Source organism: Haliotis rubra, unplaced genomic scaffold (assembly GCF_003918875.1).
Source record: "Haliotis rubra isolate DU_JTF1 unplaced genomic scaffold, ASM391887v1 Scf2072, whole genome shotgun sequence".
Taxonomy (NCBI): domain Eukaryota; kingdom Metazoa; phylum Mollusca; class Gastropoda; order Lepetellida; family Haliotidae; genus Haliotis; species Haliotis rubra.
The window spans coordinates 31,181-53,477 of record NW_025766084.1 but is presented as its reverse complement, the minus strand read 5'-3'; the positions used below and the strand labels follow the sequence as shown (position 1 = coordinate 53,477).

Sequence of the window (22,297 nt, the reverse complement as noted above, 5' to 3'; positions counted from 1 at the left end):
ACATATCATCATCATAAGTGAGTGAGTGAAGATGATGGTTTTCTTGAGGGCATTACATTACGTCTCTTCATATTCGACGTTGAGAGTTTACACCATGATATATCATCATAAGTGAGTGAGTGAAGATGGTTTTCTTGAGGGCATTACGTATCTTCATATTCGACGTTGAGAGTTTACACCATGATATATCATCATAAGTGAGTGAGTGAGTGAAGATGGTTTTCTTGAGGGCATTACGTATCTTCATATTCGACGTTGAGAGTTTACACCATGACATATCATCATAAGTGAGTGAGTGAGTGAAGATGGTTTTCTTGAGGGCATTACGTATCTTCATATTTGACGTTGAGAGTTTACACCATGATATATCATCATAAGTGAGTGAGTGAAGATGGTTTTCTTGAGGGCATTACGTCTCTTCATATTCGACGTTGAGAGTTTACACCATGATATATCATCATAAGTGAGTGAGTGAAGATGGTTTTCTTGAGGGCATTACGTATCTTCATATTCGACGTTGAGAGTTTACACCATGATATAATATAAAAAGAAAACATTTATGATCATATCAGTATGTTACATGCAATAAAACCAACTTTTAGTTACACATTCTTGGGTTGTCAGTCCAGATTTGAAGAGGTCATGCCTCGATAACTTGTAAAGGGAACCGTGAAGTACAGGTGGTGATAAATTACGTACGGAAAATCCCTGATGACGTGTCTGCACGTGACATACATGGCGGGTGGCAGCAGTACTAAAGGTTGAGCTTAGCGGTGAGAAGGTGAGGTTGTCATATTTGCCTTTAATTTTGTCCGTAATACTCTGAGGTTAGTTTCCCTGAAGATAGGGGACTTGTCCTCTCACTTGTAGACAACAAAGACTGCTACCAAACAGTTGGTTTGAGATCCAGAAACAAGGCCGTGTGAAAACTCAGCTAGAGGACAAAATGGCTGCGCAAGGTGACATAGAAATCAGGAACACGGTTTAAGTGCTGATGATCCAGCATGTCCGTTACAGGGCTAATTCCTTTGTCCGTTACTGGTTTGTTTGTCAGGTTTAGGTTCCAAGTTCACATGTTGTATGTGACGTGTCATGGGTACAACTCTCTCTCTCTCTCTCTCTCTCTCTCTCTCTCTCTCTCTCTCTCTCTCTCTCTCTCTCTCTCTCTCTCCTCCCTCTCTCTCTAAATACATATCTCTCTCCCCCTCTATCTCTCCTCTAACTCAACCCACGCACACGCATACACGCACACACACGGGATCACGCTCAATATCGTTGCTGTATGCTTGTCATTCACTGTGATTTAATTTTGTTTTTCATAATTTAACACTATGGCCAAATCTCCTCTAACCGTTAGCTTGTTTAACAGGGTGACATTACACTTGACTTATTTGTGGCAGTACGTGCCTGTGTGAGTGTGCGTGTTTGTTCTCAAGTGAATTATTACGTCACAGGCAACTGAAGTTTTAAGTAGGTCACTGTTGCGAAATGTCTCTCCTGATAAGCATGAAGTGTCAACAGTTAAAGCTGAAGCTGTTTCAGGGACCGTCTCAACACATTGTAACAAAAACAAACTTAACAAACGTGTCCATAAAGAATTTATTTGTCGGTTGCAGAGATCAAATGAACCTATCTCATCAACGAAATTAAAACATTTAAACATGAACAAGATATTAATAGGTCTTGGTACATGTACACCTTTGGTATGATGTTGGCTTACAAATACAAATGGTCAAGTAACCGAAAACTTTGAGAGGGAGTGAACGCCATGTGTCTCAGGGCTATCCGTGACATAGGAGAACAAGGTCATGAAATTGTCCGCTAAGGTAGACCCACAAGCGTGTCACAACAGCCAGGCAGTTTGTTTTTCTCAAACCTGGGTGCCACAGGGACATAAATGTCCTTCCCCTTCAACCCTCACTTTTAAGTCCAATAAAAATCACAATATCCTACGCACACAAATAGATACACTTCACAGTTTCGAATTCTGCTGGAAATGTCTTGTTTCCTGATACCATGCACTATTATTTTAGACAAAGCTCAAGTGCTGAAAGTGACCTTTCAAAATAGGCTTCATCGAAAATGTCGCCATTTTGACACAGTATGAAATCGCGATTCACAGCGTTATTTGCTGTATGTTTTAAAAATGAAAACCGGATAATTACTGGGAGTATTGAATTTCAGAAATAACATATTCGTGATCACTGATATCAGTTTACATGAAATCGCTAATGATAATCCTGAAACGTTGCCTAGAAACGAACCTAGAATCGGTTGGGATGTTTTCGAAAATACACTTACACGAACGCCGAAGTACGCCTTCGGACATATTGGATAGTGTTTACAAAATCATGTTTCGCGAAGGCCGGTAGTGAGACGCCAATTACATCACGCATATTTCATATTCTGCAGCGACAAATGCATCACTGAATTACCCATACATTATAGAATCAAATTACAACTGGTCTTTGTCACCAATACCAACTGTCTAGATACAAAAGACGAAACAAATTGGGTGTGAAAACGAATGCTATGCTCGAAAAACTTTGTTGAAACGTAAGCAAAGACAAATTCCGATTTTACACTGCCTAGCATTTTCATAACATATATAAATCATTTATTATCTGTTTTACTTATAAGGTTGTTTTAAATCGCCGTTCATTACCCTGTTCATAGGAAACTGCAATATTAGACCAAATGCATTGAATATTGTACATCACAGGAACTAAAGTAGTTGCAGTTATGGCTACGTTTGATCTTCTAACACTTGTGAAAAGGTTTAGAATATAGCGTACTGCACTAAATGTGTCAATTTCTGATGTAAATATTATTCAAACAATCAAAAACTTTTAAAGAATAAAACACCGTAAACCCTATATGCACGTATGATATGATATTGAACAGACTGAATGTAGATACTGAAGTCAGTTTCATGAAAAAGTATCTGAACTATACGCAAAATATACATCATAATACTGACAGTGTAATCGGACTGATTGGGCGATTGTGTTAGCTCTTGTTCAACCGACCTTCACCTCAAAGAAATTGCCTAATATGTACAACAATGTTGACGTAAGACATCACTACCGTTGACCGATTTCTTACAAAATGGCGGCTTTGCTGACAAGGGTACACAGGATTTTACGAGGATCCTTTCGCTGATTCAGGGATCGTTTGTACATAAATATGAGATGTAAGTAATCAGAATGATTCCGACTATCTGCGTATTGTTATATGTTTTATCATTTCCATTAGAAGTAAGAGAAGAAGCCAGAAATGCAGATAATTACCATTGTCGTTCTGTGTGATTTTGCGTCAGTCATGGCGTCACGCTGCACGGAAACTTTGACAATTTCTTATGAAGTATCAAATGATTGCATTGTATCTGTTTTTAATTTCCCATTTCTTGCTACGATACTCTTTCCATGCATATTCTAAAGCTATTGCACCATTGCGCTATTGCGCCATTGCAAGCAATGAATAGACGGCTGAATGTCGGAAAATTTCAGAAAATGCTAAGTAGTGTAAAATCGGAACTTTTCTTTCTTTACAAGCGCAGCCTTTCCAGCACAGCGTTCGTTTGAACTTTCACACCCAATAACTTTCGTTTCATTTTATCAAGACAGTTGATATTGGTCACAAAGACCATTTGTAATTTTAATCTTAAATGTATGGGAAATTCAGTGATGCATTTGTCGCAGCTGAATGTGAAATATACGTAATGCAATAGGCGTCTCAATACCGGCCTCCGCGAAACGTGATTTTATAAACACTATCCAATATGACGGAAAGCGCACTTCGGCGTTCGTATAAGTGTATTTTCAGAATTATCATTAGTGATTTGATCAAAACCTGATATCAGTGATCATCAATATGCTATTTTTGAAATTCAATACTTCTGAGTAGTAATTATCCGATTTGAACATTTCAAAACATGCACCAAATAACGCTGTTAATCGTGATTTCGTAATGTGTCAAAATTGCGACATTTACGACGACGAAGCCTATTTTGAAAGTCCATGTTATTTCTCCATCAGGATCCATCGGTAAAGTTGGGTTTTCTCTGTCTTTAGCTGTGTCCTCAATTTTTCAAACCGTCAAGGTAGCTGCACTTATATTTACACCAACGGATAGGAAATTGTACCCATGTTAATATTCTACATTTCTGAGGCTAATTTTATAGCCGTGACGTGCAGAAACAGGACCACGCGAGCGCACATTCTCGCACAACGTTGAATTTGCATAAGCAAAAACCCAATTCATATATACTTATGAAAATGTGCACCTGAAAAACCTCGGCATCAGGTGCACAAACGCGAAAAATTTTGACACATAACGGTAATAGGTATGCACATCATGCGTATGACGTTTCTGTGCAGCCGTAGTTAGAAACAATAGCGGCGAGACGTAAAAACCTTAGTCATGAAAAAACCCCGGCATGACCGTAAGGTTACGTTTGTGACGTCATAGTAAGAAAAAACTTAACAGTGGTGGACGTGTATGCCACACTCCGGTGCAGTGATGAATTAGCATAACATCACTGTCACAGGGTAATTTGCATATCACGTAATCGGACTTTTCTCTTGTTTGTAAACAAACGCGCATATTCATAATAAGAAGAGGGCTGGCCTTACGCAAACTTTTCGGCGCGCTCTTTACAATGTTTTACATTGTTATATAAATATTCTTCAACAACTGCGACAGTCAAGTTTATGACAGTACATATTTAGTTATCAAACTGGCTGCATCGTTTGCTCTCCGTCCGCTTCGATGACAACATGTGGAGCCGTACAACCTATGTAAACAAAGTATCGCTACGCAAATCGAAAGAGTATTACATGTTTTAGGATATATTTCTCAGTGAAACTAAACCATTCTATCAAAGATGTTTAGTTAGATGTGTAGACTCGTCAAAAAATAAAAGTTATGAAATATGTATATTATATTGAATGGACTGTGTAAGATGTGACGAATCGTCACATCTTTCTGGCCTTGGGTACTTGGGTTCTCAGTGAAGACGTGTTCACTTTACAACGACGTCGTATTGGGAACAACCGGTTCACTCATTATTATCTGCTTAGAGCAGCCAGACCTCAGTCAAGACGTGATACGGTCACTTTACAACGACGTCGTATTGGGAACAACCGGTTTGATTATCTGCTTAGAGCAGACAGACCTCAGTCAAGACGTGATACGGTCACTTTACAACGACGTCGTATTGGGAACAACTGGTTTGATTATCTGCTTAGAGCAGACAGACCTCAGTCAAGACGTGATACGGTCACTTTAAAACGACGTCGCATTGGGAACAACCGGTTTGATTATTTGCTTAGAGCAGACAGACCTCAGTCAAGACGTGATACGGTCACTTTACAACGACGTCACATTGGGAACAACTGGTTTGATTATCTGCTTAGAGCAGACAGACCTCAGTCAAGACGTGATACGGTCACTTTAAAACGACGTCGCATTGGGAACAACCGGTTTGATTATTTGCTTAGAGCAGACAGACCTCAGTCAAGACGTGATACGGTCACTTTACAACGACGTCACATTGGGAACAACCGGTTTGATTAGAGCAGACACCACCTACACTATCACTGACGATGAAGTGTTCACCAGCAATCATATTTTGCTTGACTGTTTGAACTTTTCAAATGCAAGGGCTTCGCATTACCAAGCAGTAAATCTAGCGATATGTTTACCTTGCACGAGAGGGCATCTCCTTATGAACTACTTGAGCAATATTGGTCTGTATCATAAATTGTAAAATGTATATGTACGACCAAATGCGTGTTTATGTATTTGGTGTTTGTAAATAACTGTAAATACATGCTCTATGAAGACATATGTGTCTTAAGAGAAACTCCTATTTAAACTTCAAATAAAATGGACTTGCTTATGTGTGCACACTTGGCCTCGTCGCTATATGACTGAAATATTGCCGATGCGACGTAAAATTTCATTCACAAACACTGTTATTGATAATCCCTTTCATGTCCTGCGTGCAGTTGATCACAGTTGTCTTCGGCCACACTCATCATAGTTGTCCTCATCAGCCATTCCCGTTTTGATACTTGATACGTCAGGACTGATGGATTCGGACCACGAACCCCGACACAGGTTTGAACCCTGTCAGCCCGTACCATACCTGGCAACAGAGGTGTATCTACAAGAACAGTGAGCAGCACTTGCAGCATACCTTGCAGTGAACTGAACCCCGTCAGATGATTTGTCGTGTCGCCAGATAACTCTCTCTACATTTATGACACGGATTCTGTTACTGTTGACAGTGTTCGGTAATCTACTGTTAGTCTCACGACGTGAACCATTCGTTACAACTCGCCCCTTTACCTAACATCCAAGAAAAATGGGCGGGAACCCTGTCATGAAATTACATGACAAATGAAAGAATATGATGTGAAAAACTCGACTACTCATGTATCGAGAAATCGTTAACTCACTCATTTGTGTGTAAGTGTGAGCATGTATGCGTATGTATGCGTACTTGTGTGTGTGTGTATATATATATATATATATATATATATATATACGTGTGTGTGCGTGTATATGTGTATCTATGTATCTGATTGCGTGTGCATAGTTGTGTGTAATTGTGTGTATGTATGTGTGTGTTTGTCTACATATGTTTTATGCGTGTGTATATGGATGCGTATGTAGGTATGTGTATATTTGTGTGCACGCATGCGTCTTTCTGTATTTGTGTGTAGGTTTGTGTTTGTATCCTTGCTTACCTTTAAATCTGGCTTAAAGACAAATCTGTTTATCAATCTTGATCTTACTTTAATGTGCCATGTACGGCGTGGAGTTCAGCGTCATGTAAGTGTCCTTATATTCATGATCCAAGTGTGATCGGAAAGTGGATTCGGTGCTTGCTCATATAGTTGAGAAGAAATCAATTTTCTGATCGGGAGGGGGTATTTATTGTGTCGAGACTGTATCACGGGTAAACTTCATCTTCCTGCAAGCTCTTCTTATCGGAACCTTGTTTGTCATATCGTGACATTTACTTCATCACCCTGTCGGAGGGTTACAGATTGGCGATCGAAAAATCTTCTCACCTCAACTCTAGTGATCTGTACGATCATCAAGCCAGTAGACTAAATATTTAACCTAGATCTCCAAGACACGCATCTTCATGCGCCGGGCGTCCCAGACATTCGAACGTTACAGAGATTCGTCTTCCAGGGAATACACTACGAGTGGAAAGTTCTCCCATTTGGCATTTCTACACCTCAATGACTATTTAACTGCAGCACGAAGCCCAACACTTAGTCCCTCCGAGAACTGTTAGGGTGTATTGTTGGTTGATATTTTAGATATTGGATATTCAGTGGTTTTGATTTTGGAGGATATTCACACCTGATATTCTATGGCATTGAATCTTAACCCAACCCACACAGTACGCACCCGGTAGTAAATGGGTACCCAGTAGGATAAGGTAACTTTACAGTTTATCAAACAACTTAGGTTGTATACTTTCCATGGAGTTGGTCAGTTGAATGGACTGATTATGGTCCTTGGTTTAGTTCTGAACAAGTTTATTGTTATTATCGGTTTTGAATAAAGTTTCTCTTGGAAACGAGTGCCTTCTGGGCTGTTAAGCAAGTCAGTTATGTGATCATCCGGAGAAATGAATCATCAATTGTCGAGAAAAAAATGTTGTAATTGTCTTGGGAGCACAATCATTCTAATTGTTTGGGGAACGCAATCACTATTTTTATCTTGGGAAAATTAACATTGTCTAGGAACACAATCACAGTAGTCTTAGGTACACAATTGTGATAATTGCTTAGGAATATAGTCATTATAATAGACCAGGGACACAATCATAATCGTTTCATGACATCATCATTATAATTGTCAAGGAATACAATCAACTTTATTGTCCTTCGAGTGTGCATGTTACGCTGTTATATTCACCACGTTGAGACAGCATGGTCATATTGTTGCAGCATGTGAGGACCTGTGAAGAGATGAGTGTAATGCAGAAGGAATGTATTGTTTTGTTGACTGTTGGATTTATGCCGCTTGTTGCATTAATCAAGCAATATCCCCCTGCGTGGGACGCCACGAAAATATTTCATATAATGTACCCATGCAGGTAATGTAACATTAATCTTTCCCGTGACTCACGAAAGTTCTTTCTTGGAGACGCTAACGTTTGATAACACACGTGAGATAAACCACGACAGTGAGCAGCGACACACACAGACAGACAGCCCATGAGACCATAGTTTTGTTTCTCAAGAGCACTGGGGTATTTGTGTAGCCATGTTTCAAAACATGTGCTTGTTGAACTCGATGCATCGCCTCTTATACAGTGTGTTGTAGTACAACATTCAGTGTACGGAGCTCGGACTCGCGTAGACTGAAAAGCATGTGGAACTTAGAAGAACTTTGCTACACGGTTTAATGGGTTTTAAGGGTAAGAATATTTCGTCATTTCATCAGGCATAACTTTTCCACAGCGTCGATGAAAACTAAAATTAAGAAAACATTATATTATTTCAAGTGTGAATGGTTTGTGGTATGCGGTCCTGTGCATAGAACTTAGGTCCCAAATCAGGTTGAATTAAGCAGCGTTGGGAGCGGAGTGGAGTTGGATGGGTGACCGTCTTTAGCAGCTTGGATCATCCGACAAAATACATATGAGGCAAAAGTACACAATAAAATTCTATCATGAAGAGCCTACACATTAATCAAAATCCGACCTCCCGAATTGACTGGCATATATAAACGATTAAAAGTATTACATTTGTCGAGTCCAAATGTCTTGCCAATATCATAAGTAAAAAGACTCGAGAAGGACCTGTTTTTCAGATTGGCATCTCTTTGGCAAGGAGATCGATGTTATCCAAATAGAGGCGATAAATAAGAGGTGTTGGAGATCTGTACTGATTATTGTTATTATTATTATACAGATTAAAGATGAAAATGCAGCAGAGAGGGTTCGGGTGATCCTGGCACAGTCAGGCTGGTAAGGCTCATCATCAGCTCAGGGCCCTAGCCCCCTCTACACGCAGCCCAGACAGCGAATGGGACTTCTCCCAGGAAACACTGCCTAGTCGAACACACCAAGAACTTTCCGGAGAATATGAAGGCTCCCCAACACTGCAGCCTTCTGCATTACCCAGAGTGTAAGAAGGGCTGTGCTCCCGGTGGAGAACCCGGGCACTCTCTTGATCTGCGCAGAGATCAGGAGGTACCAAACCAAGGGCACCGAGAACAATGGGGAGCCTGACGACAGTGTACTTGGGATGCAAGCGAGACATTTCAAAGGCGAGGTCCGCATACTTATCATGCTTTTCCTGAATCTTGTCAATCACATTGGTGTCAAAAGGGACAGAAAATTCAATGATATAAATAAATTCATTGGCTTTATCAAAAAGGACAAGATCAGGTTTGTTGGCAGGAATTCTTCTGAGGCTGTATATGGGCCTGTTCCACAGAAGTTTGAAAGCATCATTTTCCATGACGCCCTGGACATGTTCAGGGTCGTACCATGGATGGACCTCGGAGTCAAAGCACAGGCATGGCGAAGACGGTAGTAAAAGTAACGAGCCATGCCATCATGTCTCTTAAGATATGCTGTTTGTGCCAAGGAAGGGCATCCACTGACAAGGTGTTGGACAGTCTCTGTAAATTCATTACACAGTCGGCATTTCATGTTAATATTTTCTTTAAGAATCACATTTTGGCGATTACGAGTGGGAAGTGACTGGTCCTGAGCAGCAAAAAGGAAGCCCTCAGTTTCACATTTAAGACCAGCCGACTTCATCCAGGCAAAGGAGTCGGTGGGATTGCTATTCTGTTCAACACACTGCATGTACACACGATGCAATGGCTTCTCAGAAAGCTTCTCCACAAAAGACCGACTGTGGGCAGACTTGGTGAAGGACTTCACCTGGTTTACTCCCATCGCTGTACCGTCCAGCAGTACATCGCCATCAACAAAATCAACCTCAAATTTCAGATTTTGTCCAACAACCTTGGCACGCTTAAAATAGCTGTGGAATTCCTTGCTTTCATCATGAGTCTTGACATGCATCACCAGAGGATCATCCGATAAATAAATATGTGCAAAAGTACACAATAAAATTCTATCATGAAGAGCCTCCACATTAATCAAACCCCAACCTCGAGAATTGACTGGCATATATAAACGATTAAGAGTATTCCATTTGTCGAGTCCAAATGTTTTGCCAATATCATTAGTAAAGGAATGGAGGAGGAGATTGGCATCTCTTTTGGCAAGGAGCTCGATGTCATCGATATTAAGGAGATGAGTAAGCGGTGTTGGGGATCCGTGATGATTAATGTTGTTACTATTATTATTACATAGAAATACCCATGTGCATCAAGAAAAGGTTAGATGGTCGCCTGGCAACCACAGTATGTCAACATCGTAATCAGCCTACAGAATACCCAAGTAAAGCCACAAGCCAAGGGTTGTACCGGATCATCATTGAAAGAAATGTCTCTCCCAGGTTATGAGATAGACAGTTTGTTGAAACAATATGACCATGAGGTCACCCTCTCCCGATATATCACTGTGATCTGAACCGAACTGAACTTGTTCGTATTGTCGTAGTGATGTTGGTATGGAGTATTCAGTAAGTCAGAGTTGTACCAGCTCACCCTTGCAAGAAAACCTCCTCCAGCTTGTCAGGCTGACAGTCGGTTGACAGAACGTGCACAGTATAGATTAGATTAGTCAATATCCAGCTAATGTCTAGACACATCGAGGTAATTTGTCAAGGGAATCGTTAAGAGTCTGACAGGTGTGTGAGGACCCACATTTCTGTCGTACTGAAATTCCCGGTTTGCACTTGGAATGTGGCATACATGGCAGGTGGTAACAGGAAGACAGGTGGATCATACCGATTGGACGAAAATTTACCTGATCTGTAATCACAGGTTGGTTTGTCAGGTAGGGAACTGGGCCTGCCAGATGTAGACAACAAAGACTGCTACCAAACAGTTCAGATGAGTTCCAGTACGTGGACGTGTCAGGTGTGAGCTACTGAACAAGATGGCCGCTCAGGGTGACGCACACGTGGTTCCAACATAAAGCTTCAGTTGTCGGGCACAAGATCCTCAGGTATGTCTGTTACTGGTTTGTCTGTCAGGTTTAGGGCTCAAATTACCATTTTGTATTTGACGTTCCCTCAATGTATTCATTCATGGTCACAACTTCATTGCAAATCTATCACGTCTCTCTCTATGACGAATCACACAATCCCTAACACATAACACACATGCACACATAGATAGATAATACACACGTACTGACAGACACACAGACATACACACACAAATTTCACACACAAATACACAGATAAATAAACACACACATATGTATACTCACACAAATATCCTCGCACAATCAGATACATAGACAAACACATACAGAGAGACACACACACACACACACACACATTGATTTTAATTCTTTGACCTCGATACATCAGGTGTTGACTTTCAAATTCAAATTCATCCAAAATTCTTTCATTGTCATATAATTTCCTGACAGGGTCGCGCGCGCACATACATACACTAAAATAAGAAACGCACAAGCCGTTTTAGAAAAGAATAGTGTGTTAGATTAAGGGTCGTTCAAAATGTAGTCAGTCTAACTATATTATGTTAAAGGAATCATTTTCAAAGCCATATTCAAAATGTCACATATGTGGGTAATGTTGTTAACGAGATATTAGTCATCACAATATAAGGGTAGGGTATAACATAGAACATAGAAAACGATCTGCCATTTTGGTACCTCTTGAACAATGGTACGCCCTTACATTATATCGTATACAATATGTTCAGTAAAGTATTGGATGACTTTCCGTCATAATCAACAGTCAAAGATTTGGATAGCTTGATATATATTTAGACAGGGGCATTTTTAAAGAACACCCCATTTTAATCTTCCAAAACATTGTGTCCAGATATTTAAGCTGGCACTGTTTACAATATACTGACAATTCAGTATTTAGTTTGAACCCTTGGCATCATGCATGAATAAGTGAAAACATGAGAATAAGTTATGTCTTATGATTCCGTCATCTGAAAGAGGGGTTGGTAGTGTCACCAAAACAAGCTCTTTCTGTACACATGAAGGGGAGTCGCTTTAACAAGCGATTGTAGATTCAAATTGGTTTTATGCACTTTAATATCTAAGTTTGATTCTAGTTCTCAAAGACAAAATGTTTCTTGGATATTTTGTTCCCTGAAGTTTGTGATGCATTTATTGCAGATTTTGCGTTTTGGGGAGTACTAAAATAAAAAGTCAAACTAAAATGAGGCTGAAACATAGCAAAATCAATTTGCTTGAGGCTGACAGATAATATGTAGAAAACTAAAATATAAAAACAGTTGCATTTGTATCATTTTCTAGGTTTAGGCCGACTACTGTTAGAACGATCCTCGTATATAGCATTTAATGTTGTGTTTCTGTTTACTTGAGTTTACAAGATGGCGTCAAAATCAGTACTTTGTATGGCCGCCATTGGCAGCAATTAATGCTTGGCACCGTCTCGGCACAGACTGGATAAGTTGAGGAAGCTGCTCTTGCGAAATTCTTCCCCACTCTTCCTGCAATGCGATGGTCAGTTGTGCACTCGGTACAGAACAAGCTCCAATCCAGATAGCTATTATTTGTGAAGTATAAAGTGTGAGCCAGTCGTGCTACTGTTGATTGTGGAGATAGAACCAAGTGCACCTTAACATCGAATCCTGTTTTAGTGTACGCTCATAATGTCCATAAACTTAATGGCCAGTGTGTCTGTACGCGTTTGTCTGTGAGCGTTTGTCTTTATGTGTGTATATATGTATGTAACCTCGAACGTAAGTACGTGTGTGTATGCCTGCCTGCCTGTCCTTCTGTCTGTCTGTATGTGTGTATGTATGTGTGTCTGTGAGTGTCTCATTGCGTGCGTGCGTGCATGCATGTATGCGTGAATATGTGTGTATGTGTGTGTGAGTATATGTGTGTACGTGTGAAGGGTGTGTGTGTGTGCAAACGTCTGTCTGTGTGTATGCGTTTGTATGTTTGTGTATCTCTATAGTTGTATATGTATATGTATGGCTGTGCCTTGTGTGTGCATGTTTGTGTGAGTATATGTGCATGTGCGCATAATTGTGTGTGCGCGTGTATTTTGTATGTACATGTGCGTATGTATGCATTTGTAGTCGCCGTGTCTCAATGTTTGTGTATCTGTGTGTGTGTGTGTGTGTGTGTGTGTATATGTGAGTTTTATGTTTGTGCATGTGTGCCAGTATGCGTATAAATGTGGGTTTCTGTATTTGTGTGCGTGTGTGTTTATGTGTGTGGGCGTGTTTTGTGTGTATGTGTATTTATGTTTGTGTATGTGTGCGTGCTTGTGTGTGTAGTCTTGGGCTAACGGATGACATTTCATCCATCACATATTACTAGTGTCATCTTACATGAATATTTTGCAGGATATCCGATTTCATGAGCAATACATGTGTAGTCTGCTTGTCGGTGTCTGTTTTTATATACAGTTACAGCAACACCAATATGATTTGTCCGTCAGAGAAAGACAATGAAAAAACTAGAAGCTACGAAACGTGTAAGTTAACATAAAAGGACTGTTATTTCGAAGAACAATTAATAGAATGTGCATTCTCTCAGAGAAAAAACTAACCTTCCTCTCCTATGACTACAGATACTGTATCAAAGTAGAAAAGTAGGCAAGTAAGTATGGCATCTGTCAGTGATGAGCTGAATAAAAGTACATAGATGTGTCTCAGAAACATCAAACTGTCAATATCAATGTAAGAAGACATTGGCAACAAGGGCTTTAATGTCCGACACTCAGCTAAAATTCTCAGGGAGACACGTTTGTTTGTATCATTACACTTTCCACCTCTCTCTTGGTATCTCTGTGCCTTACACACACACACTGCGTACAGTGTTTTGCGAGTGGACGTTTGATTGGTATTCTGTGCCTTAATCCTATTGCGTTGAGTCGACGGCTGTATGGTGCTTACGAACGCTCTGTTGTGGCTATGTATGGACTGTCTCTTCTGGCACTGGGTTGTCATTGGGCATCAAGATTTATGTAGATCCTTCAGTCCTATTGTATTTGTAAATGAGCTGCTGGTTACAGTGGCATTAACGTTGCAAATTGGTCCAATAACCTTACTTGACATCCCAGCTTGGTACCTGCCAATGATCCACCATTTTTTTTCAAGATTGGGACGCTTAAGCATTTAATTCTACAGTTGCAAGAAAAAAACATCTTCAGAAATTAGCGCATTTGATCAATACCAGTAGAAGTAACGATACATGTAAATAATAGTTAATTAAATCTGCTGTTTCACAACTCGATTTTAACAGTTTTGGTCCCACTTGTGGATTTAGTTCCTGTTTCTTACATAGACATGTCGGGGAATCAGAGGGAGACAGAATCTGAACGTCCTGACAAGGAAAGTGAAACAGATGGTGATGGAACTCTCACAATGGACAACCTGGCATCATCAGAAGTAGCACAATCTGGTAATGGCAATGATGTGGATGTTGTTCCACAAAGGAACACATGGTGATGGGACATTCTCCATGGACATGATAGCATCATCAGAAGTGGTCGAGCGTCAGGCCAGTACCGGAAATGGTGCCATGGTTGTTTACGAGAGACGAGAAAGGCAAGCAGTGTCAAGTAGAATCATGCAGGTAAAATGGAATGATTATAACAAACAGAATACTCCGTTTTGTTCACCATATTAAATACACATCTATATCAAAGGCTTGCGTTTTCTAAACACATGATATCATTTAAAACGTGAAAGGGAGTAGGCACCGTTGGTTCCTCTTATTGTTGTCTCCTTCCCAAAATGACATAATTATCTTACAAGTGTTATACACTTTCAATAAGGATACAACGTAGCTAGAGAAAGCTCCATTGTGACTCACTTGCTGTTTATTCTCTCATTCCAGGGTCTGACTTTAAAGGCATCATAGTACAAGACTCTTCTGATGTCAGTGTATCTCTTGGAGGTCAGAATGATGGAACAATGAAGTCAGGTAATAATGGCGTCTTATTGGAGAAACATTGAATTGTTATGGAGCCAGATCGATGCATTTAGCCGATGTCTGACTCAAAGGGTTGACTTAAGGATTTAAACCTACCTGTTCTCCAAATGTAACTTTGTTTACAACAGCTTAGCACATGGTGATATACCTAAACAGAAAAAAAATATTAGGCAGATGATGACAAGGAAGGCTTTATGCAGAAAACAATGTTGTATAGTAAACTAGTTTGTAGTGTGGTGGTAGGATAACTGGGTTATGCAACTCTCATCTTGGTTGAAGGTCAGTTTGAATCTTTTGATTAAAATGGCTTCTGGATCAGTTGGCAGGTGGGCTGTTGCTACGAGATGGCAGACATACATTATTGATAGATGCCTTGGATCTTCATGGTGTATGCTTCTCATGAGATGCATCGGATTTTATTATGTAACAGATTGAGTTGTTGGCAAAAGAAGATCTTGCCAGAAAAAAATCGTTCATGGTAATTTGTCCAGAAGACGTAGATTCGATACTGCAGATGAAGCAGGGTGTAATTGAAAAATAATGCCGTGGAATTTAATGCCCTTTTTGTCTTGTAGATATGCTGCAAATGAATCTGAAACGGGTCAAAGATATCTTTGTGAAAACTGAAAACTACTAGGACAGTGAAGGAGCGCTTGGAGAAGCATGGTCATGTAACAATAAGTGGTGCTTCTGGTGAAGGAAAAACGTCCATTGCCTTGATGATAGGAGCAGATCTCAGGAACCAGGGGTATGAACTTGTGTTTGTTGATGATGTGGATAAATTCGAGCTGAAGAATTGTGACCTGCGTGGAAAGAAAGTTTGTCTGATACTGGATGATATATTTGGAACAGTCGGCTCATCAACTGACGTTCCCCATCTTAGGTCCATTCTACAAAATCTTAAAGATTATTTAGAAGATGCAAGATCTAGCAGGGAAGACCAACGGGAAACACATCCAGGCGCTGAATCAGTGATTCGTGTTATATTCACCACTAAATCGTACAACCTGGAATGGGAGTCGCAAAGTTGGAAGGCCAAGAATATTATTTTTCTCAGGTCCATCGCCTCTCGATTTGACAAAAATGAAATCATGTCATTACAGTCCCAAGGAAAGAAAGAAAATACTCCAGAAACAACTGAAACACCATAACATCGACCTGGACCTCGATATTGATGAGCTTTGTGACACAAGAGAATCTTTGTTTGGCTTTCCCTTAATATGTACTCTGTTTTGTGAATTCCTGAGTTTTCAAAAAGAACCTGCACGTTTTTTTCGAGAACCCCTATTTTATCTACGGCGAGAAATTGACATGATCATGGAACGTGGAAATGACCAGTCCGCTGCGCTCATCCTGATGCTGTTGTGTGAAAATAATCTGAACTTGAGCCAGGTAGAAATGGAATCTGAAAATCATGTTTTAGAAGCTAATCTAAAGGCCGTAAAAGCGCGGGTGCCGGTAACTTCACGGACAACAGTTGCCAAAGCCATCAGGTGTTACAGGGGTACATTTTTCACGGATGGAGATATCCTTGGATTTTCACATCCCACCATCTATGATGCTTGTGCATGTGCCCTATTCAAAAGGAATTCATCCTTCGTTCTGAACCACTGCAGTCTCAGATTCCTTTATGAGCGTGTACAGGCCCAGCAAGTCCAGTCCACTGCAATAGATAATCATCTCCACATCATCTACGTCTCAGATGCTTACTATGACACAATTGCCTCCAGACTGGCTGATGCTATTGCCAAAGGCAACTACAGTATGTCTATTACACATCCTATTTTGAAAAACGAACAAATAGTAGACAAGGTGTTCCAGAAACTTAAACTGAAGAAATCAAATATATTTCAATGGTTGCTGAATACAAAAGAAACAAAACGGCTTGCCATGTTACATGCAAAGGAAGAAGAGAAGTACTTACTGTACTGGGCAGTTCATGCACATAGTCTGTACTTGGTTGAGAAAATCCTTGATTTTGGATACGTTTTTTCAAATGAAGAGATCATGGAAGCCTTCAAGGCCTGTGCTTCCTGTGGGAACGAAGCAGTGTTGTTGTTGTTATCTTCCAAATATAAGTCACTGCTTCATCAAAGTGTGCTCAATGAAGCTCTGGTGACTGCCACAGAACACAATTACAGAGAGGTTGCATTAGCCTTGCTTAAAATTGGAGCTGAGGTCTTTGAATCAAAAATGATGTTGGTGAAAATGTTTTTCAAATTGCTAGGACGAAGGGATTCAGTCTACTTGGAAAAGATTTTTTGGATTTATTACCAAAGGATTACATATCAAAGAACAGACTGGAGACTTCGACTTTGAAAGGGCATCTCATTTAATGTTGCAGAACAGCTGTAGTGTAGGCTCTGTAAGACTTTCGCGATTCTTCCTTCCAGTCACTGACATTAATGCAAGAGATTCTATGGGCAGAACGCTGGTTATGATTGCTGCTTTACATGGGAACTATGACGTTTTCAATCTGCTCAGGTCTGAAGGGGCTGATATTTATCTTACCGATAATGACAATGATAATGTACTCCATTGGGCTTGTTGGGGATGGAAATTTTCCATTCTAGAAAATCTATCTTTGTTAAATGAAAACTGGGTGGAGTTGTACCTTCATAGAAGAAACCTCAGGAAATTCTCAATTGTTAAAGATCTACTTCAATTGTTTGACATTAATTGCCGTGGAGTGGCTAGTAGTACACCAGTGATGATAGCAGCTATGTTTGGGAAGAAGGATGTTTTCGACCTGCTCGTGTCGAAGGGGCTGATCTCACAATAAGAGCTGACAACAATGACACTGTACTTCATGCAGCATGCCGAGGTGGAAATAGAGACATTGTAGAAGATCTCCTTCCACAGTTTGACATCAATTGTCGTGGACGGTATGACTGGACACCAGTGATGATGGCGGCTGCATGTGGACATGAGGATGTCCTCCAGCTACTGGTGGACCACAAGGCAGATCTCTCTCTGGTCTCAGATACAAGAGAAAGCATCCTTACTCTGGCTCAGAAAGGCAAAAACAATGACATTGTGGAATGCCTGAGGGAAATAGTCAGGGAATTTTCGGGAATGAGAAGATTTGAAAAAAGGTCGGACAGCAGATGGACTTCCCTAATAACTTGAGAATGTCAAGGATCATTCTGGACATAAGAGGTTGAATTCTTATTGATACTGATACACTGTGAAAATGCATAATGAGTAGGAACAAGAAGTCAGCAAAGAAATGTTGTACAAGTAGATAACACTTTAAATGAAGCCTGTAATACGACATTGTTGATTTTGATTATCTTATGTGTAAATAATCAGAAAAATCTGATGTTTGTGAGGTCAACTTTGTCAGAATCTAGGATGCTTTGTCAAAGCGTCTCAGTAAGCAATTTGTATATGCCCATTGTCTTAAGTGAATGTTTGGAAGATAACACCGCCTTGTATTTGACACTTAACCTATCGGTGATCCACAGCTATTGGTACCAATTATAATCATATGTTGTAGATATGTAAATATATGTCTATATCATTTTGACACAGAACATAATATATACTGCAATTCATAGGTGCGGATAACATTTCAAATGAAACCTGTAATACGACATTGTTGATTTTGATGATCTTTTGCCTCAATAAGCTGAACAATCTGATGTTTGTGAGGTCAAACATGTCAAATAAATTTACAAAGAATCTAGTATGCTTTTCAAATCGTCTCAGTATGCAATTTGAATATGCCTATTGTCTTAAGTGAATGTTTGGAAGATAACACCTTCTTGTATTTGACACTTGACTTTTGGTGTTACTCTTGGTACCAATTGTAGTCAGATGTTGTAGATATGTAAATAGATGTCTATATACTTCCTTCTCAGTCATTGTTGGTAGTTATTCTACCAGGGATGCCTATAGATTACCAACGTGTACAGGTTAGAGAGACAGTGATGTATGTGTGGAAATATGTGTAATACAGCAATACATCTCCACTGTTGCCAGGGATGCCTATAGATTACCAACGTGTACAGGTTAGAGAGACAGTGATGTATGTGTGGAAATATGTGTAATACAGCAATACATCTCCACTGTTGCCGAATGCCTATAGATTCGTTTATCTCCCTCTGAATGCGCTAAGTATCATTTGGATTACCATTTCGCATTTGGTTTAGTAACCGTGAGTTACTTTGGGTAGTTTCTTCTTTCCTTTTTCTGAAAGCCTTATCCGAAATAGTACAGCCACGTTTCTTATCTTGAACCATGGAACTCAATCAAGAAGAACTTAAGAACATACTTACCATATTTGAGAAGATGGGAATGGCACCAAAGATTGATAGCACGTCAGATTTCAAAACTTGGCTCAGTGATATGTCCAAGCAAGAAGGTTCATTCCAGGGACCCGACGTCAAGCCACCTCCTCCATTAGCATCAGCCAAGGAAGAACAGACGCCAACTGCTTCATTTCACTATTTCCCGAAGATACCCTTCTTCAGTGGAGAAGTATGTAAAGACACTCCCTATGACTTGTGGCGCTTTGAAGCTGATTGTCTACTGCAATCTAAGACCTACCCGCACGATGTCATTCTGCAAGCTATTAGGAAATCTTTGAAAGGTGAAGCTGCTCTCATAGCCATGAAACTCGGACGGAATGCTACAGTTGAAATCCTGCTAACCAAGATGAAGAGTGCCTTTGGAACCCTAAGGAGGAGAGCTACTCTCATGTCTGATTTCTATAGTTGTTCACAAAGGGAGGATGAAGATGTCACTGCGTGGGGTTGTAGGCTTGAGAATATGTTATACCAGATAACAGAGCACCGGTCTATTCCAGAGGATGAACAGGATGAGATGCTAAGGACTCGTATGTGGGATGGCCTCAAGCCTGGATTGAAGGGTGTAGCCGCTCACAAGTTTGATGCCATCACCAACTTTGATGATCTACGACTTTGCTTGAGGGAAATAGAATTTGATTTAAGGAGAGACAAGTCCGCAGCACCTGTGAAGAAGCAGTCAGCCTCAGCTAAGATGGTCAATACCTTAAATCCATCTAGTGCTGCTTCCACTAAGGAGGAAGTCACAAATCTCAAAGCTATGATGGAGGAGATCCGGAGGGAGATATCTGAATTGAAGGAACAGAGTCAGGTTCAGGCACAAGTTAATCAACAGCAAATTTACAACAGCCCATACAGTACTCAAAGATCTCACAATAAGCGCGACAGACATCCTGGAAACGTTTCCAAGCCACAAGTGGAAGATGCTTATCCCAGACGCCCTCTGCCAGCATAGGGACAAATATTTCCCACATCAGTCTACGTTTGGACCTAGGTCATTTGCAGAGGATCAACAACAGTCAATACGAGATGTCACTGATGTACCTGGGTCATTACCTGGTTCATACTCAAACAGTTACACACAAAGTCAGGGACACGGACCACCTCGATGTTATAGGTGTGGATATCTTGGCCATTTTGCGCATGGATGTCGAGTCAGACTGGATCATCTCAGGCACCCTTTAAACTTTCCCAGGCCTATGGGGAAGGGCCACCTATAGGTGTGCTTAGGAGCCCTAAGGATAAGCAGGTACCAGGAAGATTAGTAGGGACGGCCAATGAAGTGGAGATTATCATTGACAGTGTACCAGTTAGCGCCTTGTTGGACACAGGAGCCACAGTATCAGTAATCTCAGAATCATTCCATCTTCAACACTTGCAGCATATTCCCATACAGCCACTGGATGATGTCTTAGATATTGAATGTGCAGGAGGGGAATCTCTGCCGTACCAGGGATTTATAGAAGTTGGAGTTACAGCTGAAGGTAGAGGAGTTGCCACAAATGAGGAAGTACACTGCTTATTCCTGATTGTACAGGATACAAGATACAATGCTCGTGTACCAGCTTTGTTTGGAACCAACATTTTTAGAGATGTTTACTTGATGACTGTAGGAAGTCTAATGGACACAGTTTTTACAGAAAGCGGAATTACACACCCCATGGTATTTAGCATATTGGAGTATAGTTTTGCATGACAAGAATCTTTCACGGAATGATGGCAAGCTGGGACTAGTTAAGAGTGCAGAGACAAGAAACGTCATCATTCCCGCAAACAGTAATGTCATCATTAGAGGGTACATTGCAAGAGGACTCAGGTCACCAACCGTCTGTGCCCTTTACAGCCAACTCTACACTCACATTTGCCGGATGATGTTGACATAGCCCCTACTCTCATATCCTATGATGGATCAAGACCAGATGCCGTAGAGGTTCACGTATCTAATATAACAACCAGGACAGTTGTAGTACCACCAAGATCTTTACTTTGTGAGATACAGCCAGTCACGCTTCAAGGTCAACCACCTGGTCTGCCAGTAGACTCTACAATGCTTCTCGACCAAGTGGAGATAGATAAAGAGGGACTTACATCTGATGAATTACAGAGGGACTTGATGTCATTATGAAGTTTAAGGACATCTTCTCTAAACATGCTGAAGATCTTGGACACTCTGATTTAGTTCATCATCGGATAGACCTTGAGAATTCCATTCGTTTCAAGCAAAGACATAGGCGTATCCCTCCAGCCATGTACGATGAAGTCCGAACACATCTACAGGAACTTCTATCATCAGGAGTCATCCGGCCTTCACATAGCCCTTGGGTGTCTAACGTTGTTTTAGCAAGGAGGAGGAAGGACGGACGTTTGAGGATGTGTATAGATTTTCGCAAGCTAAATAATCGGACAATTAAGGATTCTTATGCCCTGCCGCTGCATTGAAGAACTGTTGGACTGTTTGGGCGGAATGAAATATTTCTCAGTGTTGGATATGAAAAGTGGATATCATCAGGTTGAACTAGAGGAGACACATAAACAGAGGACAGCATTCACGGTTGGCCCCTTGGATGTTTTCGAATTCAACAGGATGCCTTTTGGATTGTCTAATGCACCAGCCACATATCAAAGATTGATGGAGCAATGTCTAAAAGGTCTACATCTCAAGATATGTTTGATCTACTTGGATGACCTCATCATATTTTCAAAGACGTATGAAGAGCATGTTGAACTATTGGAATTGGTTTTCCGGAGACTTGAGCAATGTGGATTAAAGCTTGCACCTAAGAAGTGTAAATTCTTCAAAGCGCAAGGAAAGTCCGATATGTGGGATATATTGTCTCAGAAGAGGGAATTGAGGCTGACCCAGAAAAGGTAGACAAAATTAAAGACTGGCCAACACCAACAACGC

General features: G+C 40.5%; 2 protein-coding genes across 3 annotated transcripts; both read left to right on the top strand.

The window, feature by feature from the left end:
* Positions 1-736: 736 nt before the first annotated feature.
* Positions 737-18,651, top strand: LOC124276250. Of its 2 annotated transcripts, XM_046711917.1 has the most exons (5): positions 737-781; positions 10,955-11,125; positions 14,432-14,722; positions 14,987-15,073; positions 15,658-18,651. In XM_046711917.1, the coding sequence occupies exon 5, from the start codon at positions 16,166-16,168 to the stop codon at positions 17,399-17,401; it is 1,236 nt and encodes a 411-aa protein (XP_046567873.1). In that variant the 5' UTR covers positions 737-781; positions 10,955-11,125; positions 14,432-14,722; positions 14,987-15,073; positions 15,658-16,165; the 3' UTR covers positions 17,402-18,651. The 2 variants fall into 2 exon arrangements, with proteins under 2 accessions (XP_046567873.1, XP_046567872.1); XM_046711916.1 differs by lacking the exon at positions 737-781 and having other exon boundaries at positions 10,746-11,125.
* Positions 18,652-19,324: 673 nt separating this feature from the next.
* Positions 19,325-20,347, top strand: LOC124276252. Its single transcript, XM_046711918.1, has one exon. The coding sequence runs from the start codon at positions 19,325-19,327 to the stop codon at positions 20,345-20,347; it is 1,023 nt and encodes a 340-aa protein (XP_046567874.1).
* The last annotated feature ends 1,950 nt before the right edge of the window (positions 20,348-22,297 follow it).

Bases quoted from the DNA above. Each gene is read 5' to 3' on its own strand.
- LOC124276250 (XM_046711917.1), top strand. From the start codon at position 16,166: ATGAAATCATGTCATTACAGTCCCAAGGAAAGAAAGAAAATACTCCAG.
- LOC124276252 (XM_046711918.1), top strand. From the start codon at position 19,325: ATGGAACTCAATCAAGAAGAACTTAAGAACATACTTACCATATTTGAG.